The 17,327-nt window shown below is 42.6% G+C and overlaps 1 protein-coding gene across 1 annotated transcript; it reads right to left on the bottom strand.

Annotated features, from left to right (window-relative positions):
• Positions 1-497: 497 nt before the first annotated feature.
• LOC311088723 (N-lysine methyltransferase KMT5A-A-like) lies at positions 498-3,874 on the bottom strand (the record flags this gene model as incomplete). Its single annotated transcript, XM_084123005.1, has 6 exons — positions 498-1,700; positions 2,510-2,599; positions 2,817-2,891; positions 3,195-3,387; positions 3,514-3,676; positions 3,769-3,874. 6 exons carry the CDS (start codon positions 3,872-3,874, stop codon positions 1,605-1,607), a joined length of 723 nt encoding a protein of 240 aa, XP_083979131.1. The 3' UTR covers positions 498-1,604.
• Between the last annotated feature and the right edge of the window lie 13,453 nt (positions 3,875-17,327).

Genomic DNA, 17,327 nt, shown 5'->3' with positions numbered 1-17,327 from the left:
CATCTGTACCCCTGTAGCCCATTTGTAACCCATATGGGCCCCAGATAAGAAGCCCCTTTTGAGCCCATGTCCACTCTGTACCCCTGTAGCCCATTTGTAACCCATATGGGCCCCAGATAAGAAGCCCCTTTTGAGCCCATGTCCATCTGTACCCCTGTAGCCCATTTGTAACCCATATGGGCCCCAGATAAGAAGCCCCTTTTGAGCCCATGTCCATCTGTACCCCTGTAGCCCATTTGTAACCCATATGGGCCCCAGATAAGAAGCCCCTTTTGAGCCCATGTCCATCTGTACCCCTGTAGCCCATTTGTAACCCATATGGGCCCCAGATAAGAAGCCCCTTTTGAGCCCATGTCCACTCTGTACCCCTGTAGCCCATTTGTAACCCATATGGGCCCCAGATAAGAAGCCCATTTTGAGCCCATGCCCACTCTGTACCCCTGTCGCCCATTTGTAACCCATATGGGCCCCACATAAACGTGTTGGCTGGGTCTATATTAATTCAGTAAATATCTAACCTGTGCATCGATAGCCAAGCCACTTGAAGGAAGATACGGGTCCCACACAACGAACACACTTGTCCAAGGAGGATACTGTTGCGCACACAAGGCGGTGTTTTTGACACTGTTGGCGAAAATTTTTATTGTAGTATTTATTTATGCAACATAGTTTGGACAGAAAGATATTTCATATTTACATGTCGATATCCAATCATTTTAAATCCAATACCAATGTGACATTTAATTTACCTCATACATATGATTACCCTTTTATTGCATTGTATTTTGTTATTTATAGTGTATCTTATTTATATGCAGCTTATTTAAAGCATATCCTATATGAAGATATACAAATTGTAGATGGAGAATTTGTGGTTAGCCTCAGTGCCAGGAGCTGACTTCTTGTAGCCCAGTATAACTAATAGGGTGCCTATCCATTACATGTAACCAAACAACTTAGCATTCACATTAAACCAACATACAGATCCAATGCAGGCAGTCCAAGTGTTCTTAAAAACCAAAGTGATGCCTCTGGGGATAGGACCCTCTAAACTGTATGGACCTCCTAAGTCATGTTTGGGTGGGGTTCAGTGTTTGATACACATACTCTCAGATATTATACTGACTGAAGCTTGAAAAAGCATGTTTAGACAATGTCCTTCCATTCCATTGTCCACATAAAGCATGTTCTACTCAGGCGCCTGTCCACATAAAGCATGTTCTACTCAGGCGACTACACACACACACACACACATATTGAAATAGGTTGGTAGATTTAACATTTTGCCACAAATAAGTTGTACATCAGATTTAATTTACCTCTCCAACCTTGGTGCATGGGCTGAGCTCTGGACTAGTCTGATTCGGGTGGCTGACGGCTGTATGGGTGCACTTGCTCTCAGTGGTCAGCTGTAGAAGATGAAACAGAGACAAAGGACAATAAAGAGAAAGTCCTGGGAGCGTGACACTAAAGAGGACATTTGATATCTGAATTAAAAAAGAAACCATTCTACTGTTGACAGAAAGACAGAGGAAAACCTTGCTTTAAAACTCACTGACAACTTTTCTGATATTAACAATCAAGTGCAAGATATTAATAAAAATCTATCTTTTGTGAGGACATACCTCTTCAGTGTCATCAGTTGTGGGAGGGGGATTTGTGGTACCACACATCTTTGGAGCCATTTCATCATCAAGGCCCTGTAAAAAGGAAAAAACAAACAAAAAATATTGTAGACCGTGGACTATGAAAACTACACTGATGAACACATTCGTGTTCACTGCGACTTCTACAGATTACCAGTTCCCACAACACAACTGGCTAAGATTTCCAAACTCCTTTTGTCAATGGAGAAAGGAAACCTTTCCAGCATGCAGGGGAAGTCACTGGATGAGATTGAAATTGAAGGTTTGTACAGAAATTAGCCCTTGTAGATCTTATCTGAGTTTTTGTTTTTTCCTTTGAATGTTTGAATGCAGCTTATTTAAAGCATATCCTATATGAAGATATACCTTCTTCATATTTTTAAATTGTAGATGGGGAATTTGTGGTTAGCCTCAGTGCCAGGAGCTGACTTCTTGTAGCCCAGTATAACTAATAGGGTGCCTATCCATTACATGTAACCAAACATCTTAGGCATTCACATTAAACCAACATACAGATCCAATGCAGGCAGTCCAAGTGTTCTTAAAAACCAAAGTGATGCCTCTGGGGACGGGACCCTCTAAACTGTATGGACCTCCTAAGTCATGTTTGGGTGGGGTTCAGTGTTTGATACACATACACTCAGATATTATACTGACTGAAGCTTGAAAAGGCACGTTTAGACAATGTCCTTCCATTCCATTGTCCACATAAAGCATGTTCTACTCAGGCGCCTGTCCACATAAAGCATGTTCTACTCAGGCGACTACACACACACACACACACACACATATTGAAATAGGTTGGTAGATTTAACATTTTGCCACAAATAACTTCACTAAGTTGTACATCAGATTTAATTTACCTCTCCAACCTTGGTGCATGGGCTGAGCTCTGGACTAGTCTGATTCGGGTGGCTGACGGCTGTATGGGTGCACTTGCTCTCAGTGGTCAGCTGTAGAAGATGAAACAGAGACAAAGGACAATAAAGAGAAAGTCCTGGGAGCGTGACACTAAAGAGGACATTTGATATCTGAATTAAAAAAAATAAACCATTCTACTGTTGACAGAAAGACAGAGGAAAACCTTGCTTTAAAACTCACTGACAACTTCTTTGATATTAACAATCAGAGCAAGATATTAATAAAAATCTATCTTTTGTGAGGACATACCTCTTCAGTATCATCAGTTGTGGATGGGGGATTTGTGGTACCACACATCTTTGGAGCCATTTCGTCATCAAGGCCCTGTAAAAAGGAAAATAAATATATATATTGTAGACCGTGGTGGACTATGAAAACTACACTCTGATGAACACAGCATTTGATGACTTCATTGTTTTTGTTCTACCAGTCTGTAATGGTCAGTATCATCTATGGTGTGCTGGTTAGGTGGTGCTAACAAACTGCTAACAAAAGCTATAAAAATCATGTTCCACCTGAAGCTAGATGGAAAATGTACAGTACAGTATTTTGGTATGTGAAATGTTCTATGGTTAAAGTATTTCTTATATGAGAACTATCAATTTCACAAAGTCAAATTTTGCCCACCTTGCATCTCCATGGCCAGTCTGAGTCACCATAATTATAGGTGATCTCCTCTCCTGGACTTATGTCTCGAACTGCAAACAAACAGAGATGGGGCTTCCCTTGCACAGTGAGGTACTTTATCTTGGCATTAGGATTAATATGGTCATCATTCACAAGTCTGCCTAGTGACGAATTCTCTGTTGCTGCATCAACACTACAAAAACACAAGTAACATTTTCAAAACAATCAGTTTTTATACTAATGCAATGTAAATTAACCTGACGTGAGAAAAGAGAAATAGAGTCATAATTCTGATTAGATTAACCAGTGACATACGTACCACCACAGTTTTCCATTAAAATGGAACTCGAACATAAACACTTTAAGGAGGTCATGGTAAATTCTCTGTCTCCTCTCACATTCTTGCTTGCTTATTAGATCACCTCTGTATTCCAATAGAAAGTCTCCTTTTTCAAATGGAACAGAGGCGAAGATGCCGCGACCTAATTCATCAAAGACAAAACAACAAATAAGTGGGAAAAAAAATATGTATTAAAGTCGAATCATGATTAAACAATCAGAAGATTCAACTTACCCTTTTCAGCATTGATGTACTTGATGTCAAGTCCCACTTTGTCACTTTCAGCAGTAATATAAAATCTTGCATCATCCTTTGGATTAATGCGTCTACGCCGCTTCATGTTTACTCTTTACAGGTGTCACAGCCTAAATTACAAAAAGTTATTGTCAGGATTACAATGTTCACTGGGACAAGCATGATCAGTCTGGGTAAATTAGTAATGTACATAGATATGTATCTGGCCAGATGCCAAATTATGTGCTCATAACTGGACCATGCATATTTTATTGATTCTTTTAAGCATACATTGAAAAGTGTAACAGCATATTTTGCACAAAGTAACAGGCTGGTGGGAGTCTGTACTACATAACAGGAGGATGACAGCTTTAATCTCCAGCTGTGCTGGACCACATTCAGACTAAACTTCATCCTTCCTCCAACTGATTTTGTTTTCTGATTGTATAAAGTCACTGACCACATAAGATAATTTCTCTAATCAAAAACCAAATCGAGCGAATCTCTAGTAGGCTTCATAGCCCATATTGCTCAGTGTTATCATCCAAAAATAATAGACAGGTAGCAAGAAAAAAAGTTTTAATTAAGAGCAGCTGTGTTTAGTTTTCCAGGATAAAATCTTAAATTGATAGCCTACATATTCTGTCAGATTCTCTTCTCTTTATATCATACTCTCTACTTTTTCTCTTTCTTCATGTGATAGTAATGGGACTCACAGTGTGTTTTTGGGTTCAAAGTCCTTTTAAATTTGGTTTCTTTGGTCAATATGAATTACAGATTATTATGACATTAAAAAGAACCAGGACATGAAATGTTATCACTGTGATGCTTTTGGCATAAGAACTGTTTTAGAATTATTCAAATAATTAACATGCAACTGACTGGTCAAAAGTAAGTAAAACTACGAGAGAAAAGGCAGTCCCATCCCCTCTACAAGTTTACTAGATTCAACATAGTCATATCTTTGGAAAGTAGTCTAAACCCAGACATTTGCAGGAGGCTCAGTAAGCATGTGCTGGTTGCTATAGAAACTATGGTGCTTATACTACTGCCTCTGTCCTCCTCAGCTAACTAAATGAACAGTGTAAAGATCTATATTAACAGTAAACACTGATTTTAACTTTTTTTTTTTTTTTAAATAACACTCTACACACTGCACAAGATACATGTCAGGTCTGTTGCCCCTCATGTTTTGTATATTGATCATTGTGGTTGGTTACCATGGTACCAATTAATTTATCTTACAGGTTTAGTACACTAACAGAACATCATAAACACATTACATTTATTTAATGGCCTGAAAGTACTCATATTAATGATATCACAGCCTTCCTGTGTCACTGCAACTTCATAAAAATACAATAATGTTGGGCTACTAAGAAAATATTTAATTCTATAAAACAAACACAATGTCTGTAGTAAAGGTCCAGACTTTAGCAATTACAAAAGCTACAAGTGGATACAGACAGGCAGTTACATAAGCTTGTTAATCAACTTATTGAGTTACTTACAGACCAGGAAAACCAAAGATGATATCAATACATCCTCTTAGGTCTTTTATTGTTCCAATTCCAAAAAAAGTTGTCAACTAGCTGCTTTCTAGCCCTCCTCTCCTGTCCTCTCTGCAGGCATCTTCTTCACGTGCTAAACGAGGCTTAACGAGCAGGCCACGTAGCTTCGCCCTGCTCATTAAGCCATGCGGTAGCCACAGCTCAACTTAACCTAGCTAGCTTTCATTTTAAAAACAAAACTAACACATTTGACCTGCTGGCAATGTTACTTCTGTCCTCATCTCTTTAGCCTGAGGCTTAATGAGCAGGACATGTTGATAGCCACTCAAGCTAGCTCAGCTAACATTGTGGTAAATATATAGCATTTTACAGTAATTTCTACAATTTCTAGCAAATAGGAAACACTACTTCATGCAAAAAATGCAACTATATTTATAAATATAATTATTACCTGTATTTAATCCAGTAATCCAATGACGTCGAGCTGACACTTCCAAGGTGTGGTCCATTAGGCATTTAATTAGCGACTGCTCTAGGCCATGCTTCTGGGCGGAGCTTCCCGTCGACTTCCGTTTGTTACCGCCCACGTGCGCAAACCAGCCAATCACAAGACGGCCCGCCAAAATGCCCCGTGTGTATCAGAAATGTGTATGAAACTGCAATATATAACCCAGCTGTGGGGTCGCTGTTCTATACACTGGGATACACTCAAAATCAGGTCAAGTGGTAAATAAGGACTTTCAAAGAAAAAGAGAATTTATGTTGTTCAGACACTAACAAATGCAGTTACACTCTTTGATTTATGAGGACCTTGGCATAGTCCCCATATTACCCTTAGGTCCGTGGAGCCCAGGTGAAATGTCTGGCGTGTTGTCCGTGTAAACCACATATACCAACACACACACACACACACACACCCTCTCTCATAAACTCTCTCTCTCTCTCTCTCTCTCTCTCTCTCTCTCTCTCTCTCTCACACACACACACACACATTACCTCACTTTCATGCACATTATCTCTCACACACATACCGTCTGGTCACCATAATTGCCCTCTGGACAAACCTCCATGTTCTCCATGTTCAAACCTCTCTCCCTCTCTCTCTCTCTCTCTCTCTCTCTCTCTCATACACGCACAGCCCTCGTGATCTAGGTGCTTTACAGTTCATGTTATATGATAATTCATATGGTATAGTTTAAGATGTCTTTTAAAATGTTCTCTTCAGAACAGTGTTCATCTAAGAGACCGATTAGAATTTTACAATACCAAACTCACATACAGCGTTCATGTTCATGTAGTCATGTTCATCATAGTTCATGTTACAATGCATTGAGATGACTAAAGTTTAGGTGTTTTTTAAGTATTCCAAAATTCATAACAGTGTTCATCTAACCAATTAGAATGTTACAATTTTACAATTACAATTACAACTAGAATGTACATTTCCTGAAGAAAATGTGAAGTGGTGCTTGCAGTGGCAAAACTCGCCACTCGGTTGCTAGAGTGTGGTACATGATTGCATACGAGCCAACAAACATGTCTGTACGATGTTCTGGTGCTGAGATATGGCTTATTCATGTTGTTCAGGTGGTTGCTAGGGTGTTCTGTGTGGTTGCTAGGGCTTTGCTAGGTGGTTGCTAGGGTGTTCTGGGTGGTTGCTATGGTGTTGCTAGGCGGTTGCTAGGGTATTCTGGGTGGTTGCTAGGGCGTTGCTAGGGTATTCTGGGTGGTTGCTATGGTGTTGCTAGGCGGTTGCTAGGGTATTCGGGGTGGTTGCTATGGTGTTGCTAGGCGGTTGCTAGGGTATTCTGGGTGGATGCTAGGCGGTTGCTAGGGTATTCTTGGTGGTTGCTAGGGCGTTGCTAGGCAGTTGCTAGGGTGTTCTGGGTGGTTGCTATGATGTTGCTAGGCGGTTGCTAGGGTATTATGGGTGGTTGCTAGGCGGTTGCTAGGGTATTCTTGGTGGTTGCTAGGCAGTTGCTAGGGTGTTCTGGGTGGTTGCTATGGTGTTGCTAGGCGGGTGCTAGGGTATTCTGGGTGGTTGCTACGGCGTTGCTAGGCAGTTGCTAGGCAGTTGCTAGGGTGTTCTGGGTGGTTGCTATGGTGTTGCTAGGCGGTTGCTAGGGTATTCTGGGTGGTTGCTAGGGCGTTGCTAGGCAGTTGCTAGGGTATTCTGGGTGGTTGCTAGGCGGTTGCTAGGGTATTCTTGGTGGTTGCTAGGGCGTTGCTAGGCAGTTGCTAGGGTGTTCTGGGTGGTTGCTATGGTGTTGCTAGGCGGTTGCTAGGGTATTCTGGGTTGTTGCTAGGGCGTTGCTAGGCAGTTGCTAGGGTGTTCTGGGTGGTTGTTATGGTGTTGCTAGGCGGTTGCTAGGGTATTCTGGGTGTTTGCTAGGGCGTTGCTAGGCAGTTGCTAGGGTATTCTGGGTGGTTGCTATGGTGTTGCTAGGCGGTTTCTAGGGTATTCTGGGTGGTTGCTATGGTGTTGCTAGGTGGTTGCTAGGGTATTCTGGGTGGTTGCTACGCGGTTGCTAGGGTATTCTTGGTGGTTGCTATGCAGTTGCTAGGGTATTCTGGGTGGTTGCTAGGTCGTTGCTAGGCAGTTGCTAGGGTGTTCTGGGTGGTTGCTATGGTGTTGCTAGGCAGTTGCTATGGTATTCTGGGTGGATGCTAGGGCGTTGCTAGGGTGTTCTGGGTGGTTGCTAGGCAGTTGCTAGGTGTTCTGGGTGGTTACTAGGCAGTTGCTAGGTGTTCTGGGTGGTTGCTAGGCAGTTGCTAGGATGTTCTGGGTGGTTGCTAGAGTTTTTTGGTGGTTACTAGAGCATTTCTAGACGTTGCTAGGGTGTTCAGGGTGGTTGCTAAGGTATTTTTGTTAGTTGCTATGGTGTTACTAGGTGGTTGGTAGTTGTCAAATATGGTTACTATGGAGTTTTTATAGAGTTGTTAAAATCTTGAATAACGAGTGCCTTCAGTACGGCACTCGGCCTGCGGCCTCGTGCCTATGGCCGAATAGGCACAAGCATGGAGCGATATCGCAAGGCCACGAGAGTAAAATTGCTTTAAAAAATAAAAAAAATGTAAAAAAATGTTTTTTTTTGGTTTAGGGTGGTTGCTAGGGAGCTCTTAGTGGTTGCTAGGGTGCTGAAACTGGTTGCTAGGGTGTGGCTATGAAGATTTTAGGCCATTACTTATTGGCTGCTTGATAATATAAATCCTCTGAGGGAGAGAGAGAGGGAGAGACGCAGGGCTGTCAGGCCCTTTGGAATCTGTGTGTGTGAAAACGTCGGTTGGGATTCAAATATTTTTAGAACTCCCAATGTAAAGTCAATGGGACTTTTTTGGCCGCTTTTTCGTCCGCTGTGCGAACATCGTACACCCGATCGCTTAGAAAAGTCATAGCACACCTCTCCTCAATGAGCCGCTCGATTTGACGCCTCACTCAGGGGTCTGTGACAAACGGTGCGGGGCGCATTACGCGCCAAACTTTTGTCCAGAATAATAAAAAGAAGTAAAAGAACTAGAATGTACATTTCCTGAAGAAAATGTGAAGTGGTGCTTGCAGTGGCAAAACTCGCCACTCGGTTGCAACGGTGTTGTACATGATTGCATACGAGCCAACAACCATGTCTGTACGATGTTGTGGAGCTGAAATATGGCTTCTATATGTTGCAATATGGTTGCTAGGTGGCTGTAAACGGTTGCTAGGGTGTGAATACAAAGTTACCATGGTGAAATTTACAGACTGTTTCCCAACCAAAACAAAAGAGCCAACCCCCATCTCTACATGATGTTCTGATGCAGAGACATGGGTCTTGATAAACGGTTGCTAGGGTCCTCTGTTTGGTTGACAGGGAGTGACTTGGCAGGTGCCAATCATGAAACTCCAAAGGCTGATTGTCAGTATGAATGATTTAAACCAACTCCCATGCCTCTGTGATATTCAGAATGGAAGATATCCCTCTTTGGAATTTGGTTGCTAGGGTACTCTGTTTGGTTGCTAGAGAGTGGCTTGGCAGCTGCCAATCATGAAACTCCAGAGGCTGCTTGTCATTATGAATGATATAAACCAACTCCCATGCCTGTGTGACTTTCAGAATGGAAGATATCCCTCTTTGGATTTTGGTTACTAGGGTACTCTGTGTGGTTGCTATGGAGTTACTTGTCAGCTGCCAATGATGAAATTCCAAAGGCTTCTTCTCAATATGAATGATATAATCCAACTCCCATGCCTCTGTGACTTTCAGAATGGAAGATATCCCTCTTTGAATTTTGGTTGCTAGGGTACTCTATTTGGTTGTTAGGTAGTGGCTTGGCAGCTGCCAATCATGAAACTCCAAAGGCTGCTTGTCATTATAAATGATATAAACCAACTCCCATGCCTCTGTGACATTCAGAATGTAAGATATCTCTCTTTGGATTTTGGTTGCTAGGGTACTCTGTTTGTTTGCTATGGAGTTGCTTGACAGCTGCCACTGATGAAACTGCAAAGGCTTCTTGTCACTATGAATGATATAAACCAACTCCCATGCCTATGTGACATTCAGAATGGAAGATATCCGTCTTTGGATTTTGGTTGCTAGGGTACTCTGTTTGGTTGCTATGGAGTTGCTTGACAGCTGCCAATGATGAAACTGCAAAGGCTTCTTGTCACTATGAATGATATAAACCAACTCCCATTCCTCTGTGACATTCAGAATGGAAGATATCCCTCTTTGAATTTTGGTTGCTAGGGTAATCTGTTTGGTTGCTATGGAGTTGCTTGACAGCTGCCATTGATGAAACTGCAAAGGCTTTTTGTTACTATGAATGATATAAACCAACTCCCATGCCTCTGTGACATTCAGACTGGAAGATATCCCTCTTTGGATTTTGGTTGCTAGGGTACTCTGATTGGCTGCTAGGGAGTGGCTTGGCAGCTGCCAATCATGAAACTCCAAAGGCTTTTTGTCACTATGAATTTAATAAACCAACCCCCATCTCTATACGATGCTCTGATACAGAGATATAGGTCTTGCTAAATAGTTGCTAGGGTACTCTGTTTGGTTGCTATGGAGTGGCTTGGCAGCTGCTAATGATGAAACTCCAAAGGCTGCTTTTCAGTATGAATGATATAAACCAACTCCCATGCCTCTGTGATATTCAGAATAGAAGATATCCCTCTAGGATTTTGGTTGCTAAGGTGCTCGACAATGGTTGTTAGGGAGGGGCTAGGAAGTGTTCAGGTGATTCATGATTGGCCATTTGATGCCCTGAGTGAAACGAGACCACCTTCGTGTTTCTATGATCTACTAGAGCGTTTCTAGACGTTGCTATGGTGTTCAGGGTGGTTGCTAAGGTATTTTTGGTAGTTGCTATGGTGTTACTAGGTGGTTGGTAGTTGTCAAAGATGTGGTTACTATGGAGTTTTTATAGCGTTCTTAAAATCTTTAATAACGAGTGCCTTCAGTACGGCACTCGGCCTGCGGCCTCGTGCCTATGGCTGAATAGGTACAAGTATGGAGCGATATCGCAAGGCCACGAGTGTAATATTGCTTTAAAAAATAAAAAAAAATAAAAAAAATGTTTTTTTTTGTTTTAGGGTGGTTGCTAGGGAGCTCTTAGTGGTTGCTAGGGTGCTAAAACTGGTTGCTAGGGTGTGGCTATGAAGATTTTAGGCCATTACTTATTGGCTGCTTGATAATATAAATCCTCTGAGGGAGAGAGAGAGGGAGAGATGCAGGGGTGACAGGCCCTTTGGAGTGTGTGTGTGTGAAAACGTCGGTTGGGATTCAAATGTTTTTAGAACTCCCCATGTTAAGTCAATGGGACTTTTTTGGCCGCTTTTTCGTCCGCTGTGCGAACATCGTACACCCGATCGCTTAGAAATGTCATAGCACACCTCTCCTCAATGAGCCGGTCGATTTGACACCTCACTCAGGGGTCTGTGACAAACGGTGCGGGGCGAGTTTCGCGCCAAACTTTTGTCCGGAATAATAAGAAAAACTAGAATGTACATTTCCTGAAGAAAATGTGAAGTGGTGCTTGCAGTGGCAAAACTCGCCACTCGGTTGCTAGGGTGTTGTACATGATTGCATATGAGCCAACAACCATGTCTGTACGATGTTGTGGAGCTGAAATATGGCTTCTATATGTTGCAATATGGTTGCTAGGTGGCTCTAAATGGTTGCTAGGGTGTGAATACACAGTTACCATGGTGATATTTACAGACTGTTTTCCAACTGAAACTAATGAGCCAACCCCCATCTCTATACGATGTTCTGATGCAGAGATATACGTTTTGCTAAACGGTTGCTAGGGTACTCTATTTGGTTGCTAGTGAGTGGCTTGTCAGCTGCCAATGATGAAACTCCAAAGGCTTCTTGTCACTATGAATGATATAAACCAACTCCCATGCCTCTGCGACATTCAGAATGGAAGATATGCCTCTTTGGATTTTGGTTGCTAGGGTACTCTGTTTGGTTGCTATGGAGTTACTTGGCAGCTGCCAATGATGCAATTCCAAAGGCTTCTTGTCACTATGAATGATATATAAACCAACTTCCATGCCTCTGTGACATTCAGAATGGAAGATATCCCTCTTTGGATGTTAGTTGCTAGGGTACTCTGTTTGGTTGCTAGGGAGTGGCTTGGCAGCTGCCAATCATTAAACTCCAAAGGCTGCTTGTCAGTATGAATGATATAAACCAACTCCCATGTCTCTGTGACATTCAGAATGGAAGATATGCCTCTTTGGATTTTGGTTGCTAGGGTACTCTGTTTGGTTGCTAGGGAGTGGCTTGTCAGCTGCCAATGATGAAATTCCAAAGGCTTCTTGTCAGTATGAATGATATAATCCAACTCCCATGCCTCTGTGACATTCAGAATGGAAGATATGCCTCTTTGGATTTTGGTTGCTATGGTACTCTGTTTGGTTGCTATGGAGTTACTTGGCAGCTGCCAATGATGCAATTCCAAAGGCTTCTTGTCACTATGAATGATATAAACCAACTCCCATGCCTCTGTGACATTCAGAATGGAAGATATCCCTCTTTGGATTTTGGTTGCTAGGGTACTCTGTTTGGTTGCTAGGGAGTGTCTTGGCAGCTGCCAATCATGAAACTCAAAGGCTGCTTGTCAGTATGAATGATATAAACCAACTCCCATGCCTCTGCGACATTCAGAATGGAAGATATCCGTCTTTGGATTTTGGTTGCTAGGGTAATCTGTTTGGTTGCTAGGGAGTGGCTTGTCAGCTGCCAATCATGAAACTCCAAAGGCTTCTTGTCACTACGAATGATATAAACCAACTCCCATGCCTCTGCATTATTCAGAATGGGAGATATCCTTCTTTGGATTTTGGTTGCTAGGGTACTCTGTTTGGTTGCTATGGAGTGGCTTGGCAGCTGCCATTTATGAAACTGCAAAGGCTTCTTGTCACTATGAATGATATAAACCAACTCCCATTTATCTGTGACATTCAGAATGGAAGATATCCCTCTTTGAATTTTGGTTGCTAGGGTACTCTGTTTGGTTGCTAGGGAGTGGCTTGTCAGCTGCCAATCATGAAACTCCAAAGGCTTCTTGTCACTATGAATGATATAAACCAACTCCCATGCCTCTGTGACATTCAGAATGGAAGATATCCCTCTTTGTATTTTGGTTGCTAAGGTGCTCGACAATGGTTGCTAGGGCGGGGCTTGGAAGTGTTGAGGTGATTCATGATTGGCTGTTTGCTGCCCCGAGTCAAATGAGACCACCCCCACGTTTCTATGACAATTCAGTCTGGAGATATCTCTTTGAACTCTTTCAATGGAAGTCTATGGAACTTGTTGCTAAGGGGCTCTAAATGGTTGCTAGGGCGTGGCTTGATAGCTTCACAATGATCCTGAGAGACTGATTGGTCGTCTGAGTAAAATGAGGCCTCCCCCTTGTCTCTATGACACTGTGATCCAGAGCTACGTTCAATACAAAGTCCCTATGCAATTTACCATAGTAGGAAAAGCATGTGTGTTTCATGGGACGTTCCTTCCCCATAGTAAGTCAATGGGGCAACTTTGGGCATCTCCTGCCCCCCAGGGGTGCAACTTTTACCCCATTGTGAGGTATGTTCTTACAGAGCCTGTTAGCCTCTTCAAATGTGGCAAATCACACGTTTCTGCGAAATCCTCGCTCAGAGCTACGTGTGGTCAAAGTTCGTCTCAATGTTAAGTCAATGGGACTTTTTTGGCCGCTTTTTCGCCCCTGGGGCGAACACCGCACCCCCGATCGCTTATAAAAGTCATAGCACACCTCTCCTTAATGAGCCGGTTGATTTGACACCTCACTCAGGGGTCTGTGACAAACGGTGCGGGGCGAGTTACGCGCCAAACTTTTGTCCAGAATAATAAAAAGAACTAGAATGTACATTTCCTGAAGAAAATGTGAAGTGGTGCTTGCAGTGGCAAAACTCGCCACTCGGTTGCAACGGTGTTGTACATGATTGCATACGAGCCAACAACCATGTCTGTACGATGTTGTGGAGCTGAAATATGGCTTCTATATGTTGCAATATGGTTGCTAGGTGGCTGTAAACGGTTGCTAGGGTGTGAATACAAAGTTACCATGGTGAAATTTACAGACTGTTTCCCAACCAAAACAAAAGAGCCAACCCCCATCTCTACATGATGTTCTGATGCAGAGACATGGGTCTTGATAAACGGTTGCTAGGGTCCTCTGTTTGGTTGACAGGGAGTGACTTGGCAGGTGCCAATCATGAAACTCCAAAGGCTGATTGTCAGTATGAATGATTTAAACCAACTCCCATGCCTCTGTGATATTCAGAATGGAAGATATCCCTCTTTGGAATTTGGTTGCTAGGGTACTCTGTTTGGTTGCTAGAGAGTGGCTTGGCAGCTGCCAATCATGAAACTCCAGAGGCTGCTTGTCATTATGAATGATATAAACCAACTCCCATGCCTGTGTGACTTTCAGAATGGAAGATATCCCTCTTTGGATTTTGGTTACTAGGGTACTCTGTGTGGTTGCTATGGAGTTACTTGTCAGCTGCCAATGATGAAATTCCAAAGGCTTCTTCTCAATATGAATGATATAATCCAACTCCCATGCCTCTGTGACTTTCAGAATGGAAGATATCCCTCTTTGAATTTTGGTTGCTAGGGTACTCTATTTGGTTGTTAGGTAGTGGCTTGGCAGCTGCCAATCATGAAACTCCAAAGGCTGCTTGTCATTATAAATGATATAAACCAACTCCCATGCCTCTGTGACATTCAGAATGTAAGATATCTCTCTTTGGATTTTGGTTGCTAGGGTACTCTGTTTGTTTGCTATGGAGTTGCTTGACAGCTGCCACTGATGAAACTGCAAAGGCTTCTTGTCACTATGAATGATATAAACCAACTCCCATGCCTATGTGACATTCAGAATGGAAGATATCCGTCTTTGGATTTTGGTTGCTAGGGTACTCTGTTTGGTTGCTATGGAGTTGCTTGACAGCTGCCAATGATGAAACTGCAAAGGCTTCTTGTCACTATGAATGATATAAACCAACTCCCATTCCTCTGTGACATTCAGAATGGAAGATATCCCTCTTTGAATTTTGGTTGCTAGGGTAATCTGTTTGGTTGCTATGGAGTTGCTTGACAGCTGCCATTGATGAAACTGCAAAGGCTTTTTGTTACTATGAATGATATAAACCAACTCCCATGCCTCTGTGACATTCAGACTGGAAGATATCCCTCTTTGGATTTTGGTTGCTAGGGTACTCTGATTGGCTGCTAGGGAGTGGCTTGGCAGCTGCCAATCATGAAACTCCAAAGGCTTTTTGTCACTATGAATTTAATAAACCAACCCCCATCTCTATACGATGCTCTGATACAGAGATATAGGTCTTGCTAAATAGTTGCTAGGGTACTCTGTTTGGTTGCTATGGAGTGGCTTGGCAGCTGCTAATGATGAAACTCCAAAGGCTGCTTTTCAGTATGAATGATATAAACCAACTCCCATGCCTCTGTGATATTCAGAATAGAAGATATCCCTCTAGGATTTTGGTTGCTAAGGTGCTCGACAATGGTTGTTAGGGAGGGGCTAGGAAGTGTTCAGGTGATTCATGATTGGCCATTTGATGCCCTGAGTGAAACGAGACCACCTTCGTGTTTCTATGATCTACTAGAGCGTTTCTAGACGTTGCTATGGTGTTCAGGGTGGTTGCTAAGGTATTTTTGGTAGTTGCTATGGTGTTACTAGGTGGTTGGTAGTTGTCAAAGATGTGGTTACTATGGAGTTTTTATAGCGTTCTTAAAATCTTTAATAACGAGTGCCTTCAGTACGGCACTCGGCCTGCGGCCTCGTGCCTATGGCTGAATAGGTACAAGTATGGAGCGATATCGCAAGGCCACGAGTGTAATATTGCTTTAAAAAATAAAAAAAAATAAAAAAAATGTTTTTTTTTGTTTTAGGGTGGTTGCTAGGGAGCTCTTAGTGGTTGCTAGGGTGCTAAAACTGGTTGCTAGGGTGTGGCTATGAAGATTTTAGGCCATTACTTATTGGCTGCTTGATAATATAAATCCTCTGAGGGAGAGAGAGAGGGAGAGATGCAGGGGTGACAGGCCCTTTGGAGTGTGTGTGTGTGAAAACGTCGGTTGGGATTCAAATGTTTTTAGAACTCCCCATGTTAAGTCAATGGGACTTTTTTGGCCGCTTTTTCGTCCGCTGTGCGAACATCGTACACCCGATCGCTTAGAAATGTCATAGCACACCTCTCCTCAATGAGCCGGTCGATTTGACACCTCACTCAGGGGTCTGTGACAAACGGTGCGGGGCGAGTTTCGCGCCAAACTTTTGTCCGGAATAATAAGAAAAACTAGAATGTACATTTCCTGAAGAAAATGTGAAGTGGTGCTTGCAGTGGCAAAACTCGCCACTCGGTTGCTAGGGTGTTGTACATGATTGCATATGAGCCAACAACCATGTCTGTACGATGTTGTGGAGCTGAAATATGGCTTCTATATGTTGCAATATGGTTGCTAGGTGGCTCTAAATGGTTGCTAGGGTGTGAATACACAGTTACCATGGTGATATTTACAGACTGTTTTCCAACTGAAACTAATGAGCCAACCCCCATCTCTATACGATGTTCTGATGCAGAGATATACGTTTTGCTAAACGGTTGCTAGGGTACTCTATTTGGTTGCTAGTGAGTGGCTTGTCAGCTGCCAATGATGAAACTCCAAAGGCTTCTTGTCACTATGAATGATATAAACCAACTCCCATGCCTCTGCGACATTCAGAATGGAAGATATGCCTCTTTGGATTTTGGTTGCTAGGGTACTCTGTTTGGTTGCTATGGAGTTACTTGGCAGCTGCCAATGATGCAATTCCAAAGGCTTCTTGTCACTATGAATGATATATAAACCAACTTCCATGCCTCTGTGACATTCAGAATGGAAGATATCCCTCTTTGGATGTTAGTTGCTAGGGTACTCTGTTTGGTTGCTAGGGAGTGGCTTGGCAGCTGCCAATCATTAAACTCCAAAGGCTGCTTGTCAGTATGAATGATATAAACCAACTCCCATGTCTCTGTGACATTCAGAATGGAAGATATGCCTCTTTGGATTTTGGTTGCTAGGGTACTCTGTTTGGTTGCTAGGGAGTGGCTTGTCAGCTGCCAATGATGAAATTCCAAAGGCTTCTTGTCAGTATGAATGATATAATCCAACTCCCATGCCTCTGTGACATTCAGAATGGAAGATATGCCTCTTTGGATTTTGGTTGCTATGGTACTCTGTTTGGTTGCTATGGAGTTACTTGGCAGCTGCCAATGATGCAATTCCAAAGGCTTCTTGTCACTATGAATGATATAAACCAACTCCCATGCCTCTGTGACATTCAGAATGGAAGATATCCCTCTTTGGATTTTGGTTGCTAGGGTACTCTGTTTGGTTGCTAGGGAGTGTCTTGGCAGCTGCCAATCATGAAACTCAAAGGCTGCTTGTCAGTATGAATGATATAAACCAACTCCCATGCCTCTGCGACATTCAGAATGGAAGATATCCGTCTTTGGATTTTGGTTGCTAG

Source organism: Abramis brama (genome assembly GCF_963993115.1).
Source record: "Abramis brama genome assembly, chromosome: 8".
NCBI classification, from domain to species: domain Eukaryota; kingdom Metazoa; phylum Chordata; class Actinopteri; order Cypriniformes; family Leuciscidae; genus Abramis; species Abramis brama.
The sequence above is the reverse complement of the archived record's forward strand: the minus strand, read 5'-3'. Positions and strand labels throughout refer to the sequence as shown.